The 12,396-nt window shown below is 36.9% G+C and overlaps 1 protein-coding gene across 7 annotated transcripts in view; it reads right to left on the bottom strand.

Moving 5' to 3' along the window:
- The window catches only part of LOC105493221 (glycerol-3-phosphate dehydrogenase 2), a 148,954-nt gene that overhangs the window by 70,216 nt on the left and 66,342 nt on the right, over nt 1-12,396 (bottom strand). For all 7 annotated transcript variants that reach the window (XM_011760744.2, XM_011760743.2, XM_071072795.1 and 4 more), the window contains 2 exons: nt 2,375-2,499; nt 954-1,051 (listed from right to left, as the gene is read on the bottom strand). In XM_011760744.2, the coding sequence (XP_011759046.1) occupies nt 954-1,051; nt 2,375-2,499 (223 nt within the window). The remainder of the gene's footprint in view (nt 1-953; nt 1,052-2,374; nt 2,500-12,396) is intronic.

Below are 12,396 nucleotides of genomic sequence, written 5' to 3'. Positions count from 1 at the left end.
GTACAAGACACCTTTCATTTAAGAAAAACAAAGCATACCTAGAAGTGGACTGCAAAAGAAACAGACTTATGCAACTGTTTTTGACACCAATCTAGCTGAAGTCTGTAAGTAAAATAAATCAATGAGATTTTTAAATGAATCTTCTCTGAGGCAGTTGTTCTCAACCTTAGAATATTAGAATTCTCTGGGGAACATTAAAAATAAATACTGATGCCTAAACCTCATACATCCAGAAATTGATTTAACTAGACTAGGGTGGGGGCCTGGATGATGACAATGTGCACCCAGGATTAAGAAACACTGGTTCAGGAAGTCCTAAGCGATCTATGAGGAAGGATAAACAAAGTTATAAAAAATCTGTTTCCAGCCCCCTACAACACTAATGTGGTTAACAGAGTTACATAATCTACTTTTTCATACTACCTGAATTCCAATGTAAGGCAACTTCATGGATAGCTCTAACAACATTAGGAAAATTAAGTTTTATAATTTATAATCTGACCCTTCCTAACCAAATTTCAGCCTTGGTTAACTCAGACACGTAACATGACTCAAAATGGCTTGGGTTACAAGTGGGTATATGGTATGTTTACATTTTACAACAGGATACTTTAGCGGAGCCATTTACAGTCTGCACATGATCCTTTTATGTTCCTTAATGCAAATGCAGTTGCTCATCTATATACTCTCAGAAACTGGAGGAAGAAACTACTAATTACAAATACAGAACACGACCTCCTTTGCCTTTAAAATCTAGAGATAGGCCAGTAGAGAGCAATTTAAGAAAAGCCATACTTTTAAATACAACAAAGGAAAATACTTGAAAAGGATTAAAGATTAGGACCAATTAAAACCAAATTATGAAATATGCATTGAGGGATTATTTCCATTAAAACTGTTGTTCTACTGACCGCAGAGAAGCAAATGCATACACGTGATATCAAAAGGCTTACTTGTAAACTGGAAGCATTATAGGCAATGGAGCTGATAAATGGGGAGCAATTTCTAGCAGGTTGGCACGCTCATGAAGGGCTTCTTTTACCATCCTATACTGAAAGGCAAAACAGAGAAAATTAGTTTGGCAGTAACAGATCATAATATTTTCAAATGGCAAATAGACACCCTGCCAACTGATTGATACACAGAAACCTCTACCTCTGAGTGAGGATAGCTGCCTCCTAATCAAATTTCTAATAATACATCATGCTGTCAACCTCAAAGATTTTTTAGAAACCTTAACTGTATTTGCATAGGAGAAAAACATGCTGTCAGAGTTCGCAGGTGTAAGATATTTTCCTGACTTGAGTTACAAGATTATTGTAGCCATTTATCTTGCATCCTCTGGATTGTCTCCCTTTCTCAGTTTCCCATATTATTTTTTCTGTGTAGGAGGTAACAGATTGTTCAAGTTCATGCTAAAAGTTTCTGTCTTGCCTTCACGAAACCAAGCAATGATGCTACTTAACAGTTGCACAGTATTTTACAGATTATAAAAAGGCTTTGTCTTAACTGCTGTAGTCCTCATTATGCCTCTCTAAAAAGCCAGCAATGCTATTATAACACTAATTTTACAAATAAGATAACAGACTCATAGATTTTGAGTAAATAAGCCTGACCACATCACAAGTTAGCTGATTCTAAATCCTATGCTGTTTTCATTGCATCCGTCATGATGCGAAGAGAATATAAGAAAAGGGGACAGATTCAAAACTGACTTATCAAGAAAAAAAACGAGACAGATTCAAAACTTGACAATGTCAAGCCAGTGCTGCTGTGTTTTTCACGTACAAAAAGAGATAGGAAGTTCAGCTGATTTTTTTTACCCCTCTGGGAAATGTCATCTTCCACACTGCCTTGGCAGTTTTCAAATGGTGGCAGGCTGGACACAATAAAGTGTGACATAAGAAAAGCATGACTCAGATCATCTTTTCCTTCAGAATATGTCAGTGACAATATGAGCGTATGACTGCAGTTGTAGTTAAGAGGATCGATTTCGCACTCCCCCTGCATTACAACATAGCTCCCCTGAAAGTGCTTGCAAAGTAGCAATTTGGTAGCCACTGGCAAAAATCCAATCACAATTGTTTAAAAGGCAACACATCCAAAAGTGATTTTGTAAATCTGCTACTTCAACATGCCTGTGAAGAAAAAGCCCCTGATTACCCATAAACATAATACTACAGGAAAGAACTGACACACCTCTCCTGAAAGATATTCCAGCAGAATATACTAAATAGGTATTTCCAACAGGAAGAAATGCTAAAAGCCGTTAAAAAAAAAAAAAAAGAAAAAAGAAAAAAGAAAAAAACCTGATTTAATTGGGTAGAAAAAAGCTTGCTGCAATTTTTGTTTAACAACCAGCATACACAATTACCTGCTCAATATCCAACTTCATGATGGCCTTCTGAAGATATCTCACACCACCATGGATCAATTTAGTGCTTCTGCTGCTGGTCCCTGATGAGAAATCATCTCTTTCTACAAGCGCTGTTTTTAGTCCTGTGTAACCAGAAAACCAAATTAACTTCTTAAATTACACAATTTGTATGTAATTCATTAAAGGCACTTCTCCAGGGTAGAGACAATCACAAGAAAAATTACTCCGAACATGGATAAATTTGTATTCAAAGTGCAGTACACTGTCTATATTATAATGAAGAGATTTTAGGCTCTTCCTGGGGGAAAAGTCAAGCCAGAACTAGAAGCATATTAAGCTGTGAATGAATCACAACTAGAAAATATTACAGTGCAATTTCATGGCAGTAACATACTCTGGTGCACTTAGAAGGTTAAAAGAGAGACAGGCACCCAACTCTACCCATGTAGAGTTAACTGAATGCTGTTGCAAAGCCTTCTAATCGTTCATCTCTCACTACAAGAGTCCAGACCTGTCGCAGCCCCTCATCTCTGATCTACTCTAATGCACGCATCATGAATAAATCTAGACAAGACTTCCTTCTATGTGTTGACTTCTGTTGAGAAATGTGTCTGGAGTGGTATTATGGTAGATATACAATGGGGAAAGAGATCCAAGATATCGAAACAAAGAAAGAACAAAAGAAAAGAATGAAAAAACGAAAGAAAGAAAGAAAAGAATAGGTTCTGATATTGAGGTGTTTATAGTCTAATTTAAAACCTTTGAACATGACAATATTTTAGAATTACAAAGAAATACAAGCCAGTAAAAATGAACACAGTGCAGAGTAACCATGAGTAAAAAATATATTCTTGCCAGGTGTGGTGGCTCATGCCTGTAATCCCAGCACTTTGAGAGGCTGAGGTGGGCAGATCACTTGAGGTCAGGAGTTCAAGACCAACCTGGCCAACATGGTAAAAACCCTGTCTCTACTAAAAATGCAAAAAATTAGCTGGGCATGGTGGCTTGTGCTTGCAATCCCAGCTACTCGGGAGGCTAAGGCAGGAGAATCACTTGAACCCAGGAGGCAGAGGTTACAGTGAGCCAAGATAGTGCCACTGCACTCCAGTGTGGGTGACAGGGTGAGACGCCATCTCAGAAAAAAAAAAGAAAAGAAAAGAAGAAAAAGAACATATTCTTGATAAGGAAAGGCTGAGCAAAGGTAGCTCAGTTGTAGCAGTTGCCCATTCCCCCTTTACTTGAGGGCTGTTATAGATCTCTTAGGGGTAAGTAATTCTGTTTTGCTGCAGAGACACCGTGCCTTTTCAGGAGTGGAGATGACCATCAGCACTACAAGTGTCACACAGGAGTTGAGAGATGAAAGTCAGTAACCCAAAAGACCCAAAGTATACATCAACACCAAGCCATGAGGAATTTTCATGGCCTGGAAGACTCTTGGAGGATGAGAGAATGTCATAGAATCCAATTACAATGAGAATACGTAACTAGAGCAGTTTGGACTCACAAAGTTCATTTAGGAGAACCTGCACATGTATTCAATTCAAAGCCACTTATTACATTTAATACCAAAGGGTCATTTTTATAACTTTTAACAGTTTAAATATCGTACCCAAATGTCATCATAAAATCAGGGCAATTCCCTTGACTCAAAAGGACAAAATATTTAGAAGGTATGGAGAGAAAAGTAGAGAACTTTGATTCAAGGGCAAAAACTGTTAATGCCTTAACTACCTAGAAAAATAACAAAAAAATTACAGGTATCACAGCCCCAGGTCACTCCTTTTAAGTATATATGCCAGAGAAAGAGCTGTAAAATTCTCAACTATTAAAACCCTAGCAATGCCTAGCAAATTTAGTACTGAATATGCTAAAAACACAGAAAAATATTAGTACATATTTTTAAGAATATTGAGAGCCAAAATCCTGATATTAGAAGTTAATTAGGCATGGACTAGGCTGTCAGGTAGCTCCCTGCTCAAAGAAAAGCAAGTAAACAAAGTGCAGCAGTTTAATAGAGGCCAAGTTTGAAAATCCAGAAGATTCTCATCATACTCCAGGTTAGAAGGTAAATTCAGGATATAAACCCAGAAAAATGAAATTTGCAAATCTCTTAAGAATGCACTATCTCAGTGAGCTATATCACCTTTTCTTAGTAAGTCCAACACAGAGTTCTTCTTCTAGCACTAAAATAGACCATTTTTTCTTCAGCTGAAGATCAGACGAGGGAGTTGACTTTCAAATGATATTTAAGAGCCAGATTATTTAAAATATACCTCTCTTTAAACCCTGGAATCACTGTCATGGCATCAAGATGCCCACACCATGCGAGGCAGGGAAGCAAGGTTGAGAGAGGACAAGCAGCCTCCCCCATGGCCCACAGCTTCCTCACCTGGGCCTATCCTTAGGGATACCTACCCTAAGGTATCCTACAGGCTATGGTAGACAGACTACTTAGACAGTCTCCAGTAATCCCAACTGCCTAGTATGTCACCCCCTGCCCTGGAGTGTGGGCTAGACTAGCACTCTTCTTCTAATGAGCAGGTGACCTGCCACTACTATAATTAGGTCATTAAAGACTAGGAAATGCTCTCTCTCTTTCCAGTATTCTGTCTTGCCCTCCTGCTTGCTTGCTCTGGTGAAGCAAGCTGTCATGTTGTGAGTTCAGGAACAAAGGGAGGCTCCTGGTCAACAGGTGGTGAAGAACAGAGACCTCAGTCCAACAACCATGTGAGTTACTAGAAAGCACTGTCCACTATGAGAGATGCAGAGCCATAGTACCCAGCTAAGGCTCATCCAGATTCCCGACCCACTGAAACTGGCTGATGATAACTCTTGTTTTACGCCACCAAATTTTGGGCTTAGTTTTGTAGTGACACAATTCCCTGTGTGAAAATTAACTATAGCCAAGATGGGAGAGATGGGAGTTTACCTTGTACCTGGGGATGGAGTCGTCAGAAAAGAAGAGTCTACAGAGAAGTATGTGTTCAGGGTGGGTGGACTGAAGAAAGGGAAAGATCATTGACGAAGCCCAGCTTAAGACAGAGAAGGCAAACGCTTGATGTGGCCTAGCTTATCCAGGGGCTGCTTGTCACTCAGGGGCTGGAGTGCAGGTACAAAGAATGGGCAAGGCAGATCTCAGAGGGCTCTTCTTACACATTCGAGTATTTGGATCTTGCCCTGTTAGCCACTGTTTTTCACAAGTAAGTAATATCCGGATCTCCTCAAAAGGAAAATGCCTCTGAGAACAGAGCTATGTGTCCTGGATCACTTTAAGAAACAAATGTTTCATCAGAAAAAAAACAAGATGTGGCCAGGTGTGAGTGGCTCATATCTTTAATCCCAGCACTTTGGAGGCCAAGGCGGGAGGATGATCACTTGAGCCCAGGAGTTCGAGACCAGCCTAGACATCACGACAAAACCCTGTATCAACCAAAAAATACAAAAATTAGCCGGGCATGGTGGCATGTGCCTGTATTCACAGCTACTCGGGAGGCTGAGGTGGGAGAATCGCTTGAGCCCAAAAGACAGAAGTTGCAGTGAGCCAAGATTGCACTGCTGCACTTCAGCCTGAATGACAGAATGAGACCTTGTCTCAAAAAAAAGAAAGGAAGGAAGGAAGGAAGGAAGGAAGGAAGGAAGGAAGGAAGGAAGGAAGGAAGGAAGGAAGGAAGGAAGGAAGGAAAGAAAGAAAAGAAAAAGAAAAAGAAAAAATGGCTGGGCACAGTAGTTCATGACTATAATCCCAGCACTTTGGGAGGCCAAGGTGGGAGGATCACTTGAGGTCAGGAGTTCAAGATCAGCCTGATCAACCTGGCAAAACCCCATCTCTACTTAAAAATATATATACACGAAAATTAGGTGCAGTGGCGCATGCCTGTAATCCCAGCTGCTCAGGAGGCTGAGGCAGGAGAATCACTTGAACCCAGGAGGCAGAGGTTGCAGTGAGCCGAGATCGCACCATTGCAATCCAGCCTAGGCAACAGAGTGAGAATCCGTCTCAAGGAAAGAAAAAAAAAAAAAAAGATGCAGCATGGACAGGCAGGCAGGAATATTAGTATTTCTAGTATTTTGCACAGTTATAAGTTATCCATTCTGAGGAACCAGGGTGTGGCTTGTTAATTTATCATTATGAAAAAGGATAACATTTAAATTTTTTCTAGAAGTTCTCAGATACTGTTTTGAGAAATACTATTATGCTGCCTGTCAGGAGAACTATCAAAATATTTTCAGCTGAGAAATGAGATTAAGGTTCAGAAAAGATTTCTCTGACTGCAGGAATGAGGGGTAGAGGTAGAGCTGGAGGCAGGAGACCTTTTGGAGGACCAGTGTCATATAACAGGAGTTGGAGCAATGAAGAATCCGGCCTCACAAGGCAGAGAGGGTATTGAAGAGTGATATAAAGAGAAAATTTTATGGGCTGTGTTGTCAGGATGGATTTTTTTTTTTTTTTTAATTTCCCAAATTGACAGAGTGTGAGGCAGGGAACTACTCTAGGAATTAGCAAGCCATCTCAGGAGGATATTTCAGGATATTTAAGTGAGAGCTAACACTTTAAAGCTCTCAAAACTGCTTTTTCCAGTATTGGACATTTTAAAAGTTATCACATGTACTTATGTGAGAAACCCTAGTGAATACCAACAAAAGTTAAAATGGGCCTCTCTGTCAAACCAGGCTGTTTTTCTTGTCCCATTATTTCTAGTGTCAAATCATCAAGTTACCCACCAGAATTTCTGGAAAGAAATGATACTGCTCCTTCCAGAGCAAAAAGTTAAAATTTTAGTTTCCAAAGTTATAGCTAAACTGATATATTAAAATGCCATGTAACATAAAAAGCATTACTAAAAGTTTTCCAAACTACAAAAGAACTCTAAAAATTTTCTTTACTTTTCAACTGCTATTATATGCTAAATGTTTTAAATCTCTCATTTTTTGTTGAATGAGAAGTAGAAAGGAGGAAAATAAAATCAAAACATTATTAAAGTCATAGCAGCAACTCAACTATTTCTTAACTAATTAACCAACCAACTGCAATGAAGACAATAACATTTTTAAAAGTCTTTTGAGGTTCTTCTGTGGTTCTGTTATCCAATCTGTCCCTTTCTGTTTCAACTCTCAAAAATCCAAATTGTTTCCTCACCTCAAAAATTACTGAAATCAAATCAAGAGTTCAGTTTTGTGGTATGTTAAATATAGGGCAAGGAAGTGAAAAGAGGGAGGTGTTTTATCTACTCAGAGAGTTAACAGTATTAAGTGATATTCAATGCTAGCATTTTGTGTTCTTAGGTAAAATAATTAAGTCTGAAGGGCACAAAAAATAATGCACGCGGGATTCAAGAAACTACTCCTTACTATAGATTTGAGGAGGTTGGGGAGAGATCTTCCTTCAGAGTAGAAAGAGTGACCTCCTTACATTACAGGCAGGGAAGGGCTGGCCTCTCTATGTACTGAAGGTAATTCACTAAAGTAGTTCAAGATTTTATAATTTTCTTTTTTTTTCTTTTTTCTTGTTAGCAGCTACTTTTCATGGAAAGCAATAAGCTCTATCTCATTTAGTGGGAGGGGTATTATCATTATTTAAGGCTTTGTTTTTATTATTGATTACTTTTAGTAGGTAGTATGGTGAATTTTGTGACAGTAATAAAATATTAATATTTGGAGTAAAATTACTCTGAAATCTTAGGCAGAATAACAAGATTAGAGTACAAGAATAAAGTCAACTTGAAATCTATATTCCATTTATCATCTCATCTGTTAGCAAGCTGAAATTGTATCTTCTAGGTGGGGCAAGGGGTATGAACACAGTTCTTTACAGCTTTGTCTTTTCTGACCTGAGTGAGAATGTCTAATTACTTCCCACCAAACCAATTCATGGATCAAAACAGTTGGATGAATATAGAAGGATAATTACAATCTAAGAGGAAAAATGGTACGACATTTAACTTTCACAACATGAAATAGAACAGAAGTATATTTTAATACCTTTTACTGATTATCTTATTATGCATGAAAACATGCTCAATATAATAAATGCAGAGAAGCAAAGAGAACAAAATAAAACTCTCCTGTAATCACACCACTCAGAGATAACCACAGTTGACATTTGGGTATTTAAACGTTCACATTTTCTATGCATGTATATAATCACATATGTACATTTTTGTAAAAATAGGATTATATGGTAAATTTGATTTAATTTTTTCATTTAACACTGTTTATTGTAAACATTTACCCATGCCAATAAATATTTTTCTATAAGTTCATTTTTAACATGTGGATAGTATTCTATTAATTTTTATAATTTATTCAATTTCTTATTTTTGAACATTTGGATTATCTCATTGTTTCACTATTACAGATAGTACTGCAAGATTATATTTTCATTTAAACTCCTTGTATCTTTTAATTATATCATTAGAATACATTTCAAGAAATGTCACTATTAAGATATTTCTAAATAGAAAGGTAAGAGTAATCATTCTGAAATAAGTATCAGAGACACCAAGATAATAGCACATAAATCAAAAAATTTAAGATGCTTTGTATGTTAGCACCATAAGAACAGGTAGTAAAGCCACATGCTGCACGAAGGAAAAATAATATAGTTTTTTTTTTTTTTTAAAGGTGAGTTTATCTTTCTTTAGAAAAGCTTTGGGCACTTAACTTTGGATTTCAGACAGCCACTGCCATTAATAAGAAAAGGGACTAACCCAAAGGCTGAACATTTTATGGGAAGGATCAATTCTTCTAAAATATTATCCTCTTGTAAAGCTGCAAAGTAATCCTGACTTGTTAATCCTCACGATCAGGATACTATGCTTTGGCCTGGTATTTTCTAAAAGTTAATGTTAGCATTTTATATAAATATGATATTGTATTTGTTATTTAATATCTATTTCTACGTTTACATTAGAAAACACATAAATTATATTAGAAAACAGATTAATAGAGATATGATGTTGTTATAACATGTCATTAACATACTTTAGTGTTTGTTAAGTACACATATGATTATGGAGTCACAAAACTGTACTAGGCTGTAACAATTGCAATAACACAATTTTGAGGAATAAGGGAGTTGCTCCTGTTGTTTTTTATTTTTACTTTGGTATTATCAAAAATACCCAATGTTCAAAGAGAGGAAGAATATCCAAATAATACAGAAAGGCAGAAAGAGAAAATGATGTAAAAAACTATACTAATGGCCTCCTGGTTTCCTAGTTACAAAATCCAAAGGTAAACAATGTTTACTATTAAAACTGTCTTACATATTTTATCAGGAACTTTTCTATGCTTACTAAAGAACACAATCTGATACCATCTCACTTGAAAAACAAATAAAAATTAGCACTCATTCTTCACAATCTGCTTTTTTTGATTTATAACACATCTTAGCCATTTTCCCTGTAAATACTTAAACATCTATCTCTTTTCAATAACTGAATATATTCCAATTTATTAAGACAGACTCCAATTTTTTGCCATTATAAATATTGTTATAAATAAAATTCTGGACAGTATGACATTGTAAGCTCAGCTTTGAACTCTTCTTCTTCTCTAAACACAGAAAATTATATATGTATATATTTTAAAGGACATAATTGACTCAAAAATAAGATTAAAACTCAATGGACCCAAAATGTAGCAGAAACTCAGAGCAGAATGTTTAGACCAAAAGCTTCTCTCTTGCTAGGTTCAAGGTCTAAAAATGGGCAAAGGCAATCAAGATCTCAGTTCCTAAAGGGTAAGAGGAATATAATTATCCATTACAAGGAAAGGTAAAGAAGCCAGAGGAGCATTCGGTTGCTGGGACTGAAGAAAGTCTCTGCCTCTTGTGCAAGGAAGTTGACAAGCTTCTCTTGACCACTCTCTGGGCCCAGGAAGCAGAAAGACAGACACAGCCTTGGCACCAGCACCAGAGCCCAGGTACCACTTGTCTCAGCGGCTAGTCTGCAAGGTCCCCAAAATTGACAAGGGCAGGAGTCTTTTGGTTCCAAGAAAAGTCCCTGACCGTACTTAAGGATGGTCATTACTATACTTACAGAGTTGAGGGTATGGAAAAAGAGCATGAAACAAAACTGATCTAATAAGGGCAGAAAAGGGGGGAAAGAAGCACAATAACAAGCATGAAAAGTTAAAATAAATACAAAGCAAATGCACATGGAATCAAAAAAAATGTAAATGGATTCCATTTACCGACTAAAAGACATAGTCTATTAAGTGTAAAAAGAAATAAAATAAATAAATGAAACCTAGCTATATACTATTTATCACATATATACCATAATAAAAGGATTTAGAAAATTGTAGAATGGCCAGGTACAGTGGCTCATGTCTGTAATCCCAACATTTTGCAAGGTGAAGGTGGGAGAACCACTTGATCTCAGGAGTTCCAGACCAGCCTGGCAACATAGCAAGACCTGGTCTCTACGAAAAATTTATAAACACATCAGCCCTGGTGGCACACACTTTTAGATCTAGTTACTCAGGAGGCTGAGGTGGTAAGGTCTCTTGAACCCAGGAGGTTGAGTCTGCAGTGACCTATGATGGAGCACTGCACTCTAGCCTGGGCAATGGAGTGAGACTTTGTCTCCAAAAACGAAACAAAATTTGAAAAAAAAAAAAACTGAGATAAACCCTTTCTGTTTGCTATTTTGTAAATATTTTCCAAATTTCACCTTTTTGCTTTTATATCTTTTGCCATGGATACATCTGAATTTTTATAAAATCAAAAGCAGGCTTTTCCTTTGTGGCTTTTTGGTGTCATACTTAAAAACACCTTTCCTACCCCATATAAAAAAATTTACACATACTTTCTTCTAATAGTTTTATGATGTTTTAATGTTACACCCTTGATTCACATGGAGTATGATAAAACAGAATATATATGCATACATACACACACACACGCACACACACACACATAAATTGGGGGGAGTGGATATTCCAACATCATTTATGAAGTAACTGATGATCACAGTTTTGAAATGTTGCCTTTGCCATATTCTAAACTTCATGTATTTAAAGACTGAGAGACTAATTTATAGACTCCATGACTGATTCTCGATTCCTTTACCAGACTATTTTAATTACAGTAGTTTTAGAATACACTTTAGTATCTGATAAGTCTCTACTTCCCTTATCAGTAGTCTTTTTCTAAATCAGTCTAGTAAATCTCACAGGCGTAGTTCTCTTCTTAACGTTTTGCAGTTTCTAAAGTCGATTCCCCTGACCCTGGCCAAAGGAAAGCACTACATTAATCAAAATTATGTTAAATTTCCAGATTAATTTTAAGAGAAATTAGCAATCTAGTCTAATGAGCTGTGTCCAGCAAAGAGCAAACTTTCACTTCCTGCAATTCTAGCTTCTGAAATAGAATTTTCTCCTACCTTGATAGTGGAGGGGTGGAGACCATAATTCTCAGAATGCACTATCTCCAAGGCTCTCCCTTTTCTGCATTTATCCTGAAATGCACACACCTCCTTCCTTTCCCAAATTTTTATTTATAGCAAACAATGTTATTATTATCCTCCATTTATGCCTGAGAAACTTGAGGCTTTCTGTAAGGTTAAGCCACTTGTCGAAGGTCATAGAGGTAGTAAGCAATGAAGCCAAGACATGACCCAAGTTCATTCTAATTCTATAACATGTGTCCTTAATCACTGCGCTATACTGCCTTAGGAATTATAGTGAGAATTCAAGAATTGCTAGCCAAATACCATTGATAAAAGTCTCCATTTGTAAACAAGAGAGCTACAATTAATATTTTCCTCCAGAAAGAGACAGTCTTCTCTGGAATTTGAACTGAAGACATAAAGGTTAAATTTTATACATCAGATCTTATTTTATTTTCTACAGGCCCACCCAAAAATGCAAATACATCAGATTTTAAACCAAAAATGTACTAGGTAATCCGAGATACATACAGGTAAAGTTACATAAAAGAACATAAAAAGCTAAAGAGAAGACCTTGAAGAACCTGAGGGAGTGAATATATTTATCAGATTCTCCTTTCCCAGCTC

The sequence above is a fragment of the Macaca nemestrina genome, chromosome 11, assembly GCF_043159975.1.
Source record: "Macaca nemestrina isolate mMacNem1 chromosome 11, mMacNem.hap1, whole genome shotgun sequence".
NCBI lineage: Eukaryota > Metazoa > Chordata > Mammalia > Primates > Cercopithecidae > Macaca > Macaca nemestrina.
Note: the sequence above shows the minus strand (reverse complement) of the source record. Positions and strands in the feature narration are given on the sequence as shown.